The sequence below is a fragment of the Botryllus schlosseri genome, chromosome 10, assembly GCF_051294905.1.
Source record: "Botryllus schlosseri isolate E-star chromosome 10, Bs_hap1, whole genome shotgun sequence".
Taxonomy (NCBI): Eukaryota; Metazoa; Chordata; class Ascidiacea; order Stolidobranchia; family Styelidae; genus Botryllus; species Botryllus schlosseri.
The window spans coordinates 27,116,829-27,123,066 of NC_137245.1; the positions used below are offsets into that span (position 1 = coordinate 27,116,829).

Here is a 6,238-nt window from a genome sequence, read left to right on the forward strand (position 1 = left end):
GAAATTATATATACTTGATCTACTGAGAAGTGTCATATGTTTCAATGGAATCTCGTGGGAAACTTGATACGTACTGAATTAAATTTGCTATCGTAGTGTTTCGTAGTAGCGCGGTTCAGATTCAATAGGGATTGGCATCTATCCGATGGGTTTTTTATAATATTTTTTTTTCGTACATGCACACGACACCCATAATTGGGTAACTAGATTATTCTAGTTGTCTAATTTAAGTAATCTAATTTAAATCTAATTCATCGTTTTCCGGTAAATGCTATGCAGGAGAACGGTATAGTGCGAAACGGGCCAATCTTGCTGTACAGACATTTGTCATTCCCATCCCCAAAAGGAACTATGAGCTTGATTCAATCACCAAGTTTTCGCGGCCTACGGCCTATATATCGCTCTTCAAGTCCTCACGGATGGGAACTTTCAACTCTCACTCGCGGCCTTAAAACAGGACGTGAAAAGTTATCTGGATTAAAGTTGATATATCCCTACGAAACGGCCTACTATCTCTGCAAGTTAAATCATGTCACGATATCATGTTGCTGTACTATGTTAAGTATTAGTCAGCGTTCGAGATTACCGGACCCAATGATCTGACGTATCGACTTCCCCTACCGACATATGCCACTTCATTTTCATCGCTTAACTTTTTATGATATCTTGTGATACTTTTAATGCTCATGCCGCTCATCTAGTGCTCTTCGTTATGGTGGGTGTGTCATTGCGAGCCGTTGCAAAGACTTCCTATCCTAGAAAATGATGTAGTACAGTTAAACAATATTGTTCTCGCTGTGTTAACGGATACCTGGGTCGTTGAATATGGATTGGAATCCATCCTTATACATAGCTTTCACCGGATGGAAAGGACGTTAGGTATTTTTGTGCTCGATGTTTTTGCGCTTTATGCAACGACTCACACACGATATGTGCATACTGCATATGCATACCATGCGTGACGTGCATATGCCGCTGGACAAGGAAGGTATGGATATCGTCTTGTAGGGCTTTTTAAGTCTTGCACCACCCTTCCATGGTATCCCGGTAATGCCGAGAGCCAGGCGGGGAAGTCATGGATACCAGTGTGTTACTAATCTGTCTTCGGTCTGACCCGACCGGGTATTGAGCCTACGGCGTACCGATCGAGAAGCCGGACACTTCACCATTAGGCTATCTTGTCGGTCATGTGCATGCAAATGCAAATGTAACTCACTTAGTGGCCAATGGCGGTTCTGATATCTTTATGAAATGAACTGGCTTTTGATCTGCCTGCCGATATGCTATCGTCCACGTATTTAGTTTGGCGCATGTCGTATGAATGAAAATCTCGGCACTGCTGTCTGAGATATATCCGAACGTGAAGCTCGCGTCTCCTGTACAAATAGAAGAATGTAAAATAGTTACCAAAGTTTTGGTGGCAGCTCTCAGTACATATCGTACTTCCTCCTCATAAGCTGTGACCTAGTTCAAGTTCATCTTATAAACCTACTGACGCAAGTTATGTCTTCATAGAAGAATCTAATCTCAAACTATAAATCCTTTTACCATATGCTACTTTGCATGCAATTATCACAAGCTACGGGGCTGGATCCTTGGTACATGATCGCTTCCAAGTACATTTGACCATCCCTCATCATTACTTCACACACACGAAGAAAGACACTAACGTTCACATCAGGGGTGGCCAACCTGCGGTCGTATAAGGTAGTTTGTGCGGCCTTGGACACGAAATTCAATTAGTATGTGTTGGCGGTCGTCGACATGCAATTTGAATTTACGAATTGACTCCCGACGTTTTGAGAGAGTTTAATTAATCCATTTTCGATTTTATAGTAACGCCACTTGCAATCAGATCCCCACCGGGGCCGACGATAACTTTATCGTAGGCCCCGTCCCCACAGTACAGACGCGAATAGCAGGAGAAAATGATGCCCTCATATAGAAATACCAACTGGGAATCGTGGAATCGTGTGTTCCGCCCTATACCGACAATCCTAATGGGAGGTCGAGAAATAACAGCATGCAACAAAGTGACTAATCACAATTGGCCCAGTCGGAGATGCATCATCATTATAACTTGGCCTGAATTTTCGAAAACACCCCCTTCATCAAACTCTACCGGTGAATCTGATCATATGGGCTGAAGAAGGATAAATGTTGGATATTAATGACGAAATTCCTCGGTGAATCTGAATTTTTTTAGCGCTTCACGCGACTATCAGCGACCTCATAGCCTGACCAGTGGCCACTCGCGATTTCGGTACGTATAGTAAGCCTACATCATTAAATAGATTAATCCGAAGTGTACCGGAAAAGACATAGACAGTTTAACAGTGCGACTATGCACTGAAATGCGGCCGTAGGCTACATGTGTAGTCGAAATGCGGCCGTGAATGGCAAAAACGTTGGCCACCCCTGGTGTACATATATACCGGTTTGCACTTGTTATACGACTACAATTAAGCGATAATTACACTTTGGATGCTATTTTGCAAGCAATCAAGGTTATAAGGATGGAAGAAAGTAGCGAAAATATCAGTCTCTGTGAGAAATTAATTCACAGTCGCTACGGGCCGATATTTGGTGGTTAAAAATCTCGCCTGTACTTCGTCATCACAATCACTCGATTCGGATTATTAGTACTAAAATGGTTGTAACCAGCCGAAATAATCATAACATCTAATACCGTTTCTAGGAGGCCCAACAAAAAAATTCAAAACGACGAATGTTTGCTTAACTACATGCCAAAGAAACCATCAGACGCTCATAACGCAGCCGTGTTGGCCAACTCAGAAAATAGTTTGGATCCCAAACTATTCCAATCATTACAGATATAGCCCCATACTAACCAGTCGTTAACTACTAGATACAACGGATGATCAGTGAGCTGCGTCGCTCACGTTGACTTCAAAGTTGTTATTATTATCATCTATCTCTAGCCAAAATATATTTGGCGTACGGATTCCTCTATTGAAGCACAGTAACTCAATGTAGTTAAATTGACGAAATTACGGATATTATTTACAAATCTACTTATACTTAGTTACATTCACGCAGTATGTTACCATAATCTGCCCTTTATTTCCTCCATTGTAACGCAGTAGGTAGAACATGAACGAAACGTAATGCGTGGCTTAATAACAAAAGTACTATTCCCACTGAGCAAAAAAAATGTGCAGTGCATCGTGGCGGCAGATGCTTATAGTACCAATTGTAAAGTTACATAAAATTAATCAGCAATTCAACACTCACCTGCTTCTGAAAGGGCATAAAGAGAAACGAAATTGAGGATAGATAACGATAATGTATGTAGAGACCTCATACTATAATCCAGCGATGTTTGACCTTGGTTTTGCGGCACCTCCCACTCGGCGCTCGCTAGCTGAAGGCTACACCGATCTAGCTGACCTACTGTCAATACGATAATGTAGGTGGACCCACCGAGAAATAGAATGGATTTTCTTGTTTTTTTTTTTGGAGGCAATTGTACACTGTACAGTTACTGACAACTAGCGACAGCTATTTACAGTCGGCTTCAGTATATTTGAAGAGCTTCTTGGGGGTACAGAACTTCAATATACAATTAAATAGTATATTCATATTGAAATGAACCCGAATATTTTCGGCTGACACTCGTCAGGGGTAATCGTCAGCAACTAGTAGAGAATTGGAAAGAACATTGTATATCAACAATCGTATCACAAAATATGACGTCACCAGCATGAAATTTCGAATGAGAGAGCGTTCAATGTACTATTTTTAGGTGATACACGAACTCCTTTTGTTGACAGAGTTTTGGTTGGTGTATTTTGATAAAAGTTGATTCCAAGGCACACAAATGGAATTGTGAACGGCCTCGACCTACGATTCGAAATCGGTCGTCTCGATAATTATTCGCACAAATCGGATTATCCAACAGATGTTTGCCGATGGCAGAATTAATGGCTTTTGATCGATCAGCATCAATCTTGATTGGATGAGTTAAGGGTGAGCAATTTTATCAGTTCAATACACCACAAAAAATGCGATACAATGAAAAGAAAGGAAGATGTCGAAGCGACTAGGAGTTGTCTATGGAATCAGACACCCACCTTGGCCTAGGCGATGTAAAGAGGAGGCATGCACACTGAATGAAAGTAAGAAAGATAGTATAGAAAAAGGAAGCGACAAGAAATAGGGCGGCATGTCATGGGAAGCGAGATCGATAGGCCAGTCGTGGTCCGGTAATCTTGAGGATGGACTGTATTTATTTAGTAGTAATTGCTTGTATTTCGACTTGAATGTGGACAGGACATGCTCGTCGACTGCCGGATGGCCGGCGGGATACTGTTCCATACATCAGGTCAGCCATATTTGATAGAGCGATGATCTTTTCGGTCGATCATATGATATTTGGACGACGTGAACGCGCGTGTGTTGTACTTGTGTGCTTTTGATATCTTAAAAAATAGAGCCACTCCGCGGAAACGAATGCCATTTTTGAGCTCAGCGCCCTAGTTTTACCGTAAAATCGTACTCCTTGTTAAACAAACACGAAACTATTTTCATCATGATGATTTTTTTGTTGGCCATTGTTATCAAGCTGCATTTCTGACCTAGTTCTTTTGTTTATACTTTGTGGAAGAGAAAGTTCCAATTGTTTCGTGGTGTAAAGTATTGTTCTAGATCAGCGGTCAATTTTCCAATAGGGTCGATTTTCGTAATTGGTACAGGCGCCTCCAGATGAAACATAGCAACATCGAGAGTCAAAGGTTATACGATGCTGCTGCGTCACGCAATACACAGTTTCCAATACCTTTTACCATACAATATAAGTCCTGGCGGGGTGTATGACTCCTGTTCAAATCCTACGTGCCTATATCGTGCATGCCCTCCTATACGCCTCTCTCTATACGTTCCGTCCTACTCCACTGGTGCTTATCCTCATTTGTCAGTCATCATTTGGAGTAAAATGCTGTGTTTGATTTATATCACGGTATAATTTTGAGATATAAGTTCTGTTTTCGTGAATACGCACTCTTTTCACTCATAGTGTAAAATTAATTTCATTTCATTTATGTCGTCCAATGTCCAATTGTCCATACATGAAAGGCAAAGAAGAGTATCGTTACTCGTGATCGATGACGCAAAATGTGCTCGATATAATTCTATTTCGCGCGTTCATTTATTTGAGTCTTTATCCCGCTATCACGTGAATTATTAATTACCCGTGCGATGACACGCGATGCATTTTGTAGAGGTACAGTACAGTTCCGAAGCTGGCTTCCGGAAAATAGTTTCGTGTTTTATCGTGTCTTAACAAGCAAGACTTTTTCATCAACCCGGCCTGAGACTTACCGTTAACAGTTTTCTGTCGCATGCATGAGGCTATACCACGAAACTTATGATGCTTAACACGGCGTAGCGAATGTATGCGATAACTATCATATTGTAAACACTCGACGTATGGTCTGCATACTTGGACGACTGCTAAGGTACATGTGCTCAATTGCTCATGTAGTAGGATATTACGTGAACGCGTATAATAGATTCTTTTGTGCTCATCCCATGTTTACATGCTTATTGATGTTTTCTCTTAAAGTACGTGGAAAATCAAGGTTTACTTAACGATTTGTAGGAAGTGGATAGAGATGAGGTGAGGGGCATATACTGTGAGATGTATAAGGCTGGATTATTACGAATTTACTGATCCGTTCGACAGGCTACGAGTTGTTTTACAATTTAGGCACATAAACATCGGATATACGACTTACTGATAGCAACGTAGCACTGATTGCTGGTTTGTAAGGGTTTGAAGATTCAAAGGGGTAATGTGCTATGCGCGATGTATCGAAAACGTCCCTAATGATTATAACTGACAGTATTCCAATCAGCTGAGCACTGAGCAGTTATGAGTTAGGGTCATCGTGCCTGATGGGGTTAGAAAGTCACGTGTCAAGTGCAGACTTGGACAACTAGAAAATGTTCAGCTTTCCTAAATTAGACTCGAATGAGAATAATAGCTACACATTTTTTTTTCAAATACGATTGTATTAGAATTAGAATTAGATTGTATTAGAATCGCCTTCACCGATATCCAAGCCGATATTTATCCGATATTTAAAGAAAACATGGCATCTATCTCTCTGCGCAACCTAATGCGCGATTGTGTTATATACATGTATTGTAGGCCATACGGAAAGGTCCTCATAAAATCTAGAATTCGGATGTCAATGACACGTACGACATTAACTTG

At 41.0% G+C, this 6,238-nt stretch overlaps 1 protein-coding gene across 1 annotated transcript in view; it reads right to left on the bottom strand.

Annotated features, from left to right (window-relative positions):
• The window catches only part of LOC145448250 (uncharacterized), a 30,757-nt gene extending 25,855 nt beyond the window's left edge, over window positions 1-4,902 (bottom strand). The window contains exons 1-2 of the mRNA XM_080326613.1: window positions 3,256-4,902; window positions 1,217-1,376 (exon numbers count right to left, since the gene is read on the bottom strand). Coding sequence (XP_080182739.1) covers window positions 1,217-1,376; window positions 3,256-3,325 — 230 coding nt within the window. The 5' untranslated portion in view covers window positions 3,326-4,902. The remainder of the gene's footprint in view (window positions 1-1,216; window positions 1,377-3,255) is intronic.
• Window positions 4,903-6,238: the final 1,336 nt, after the last annotated feature.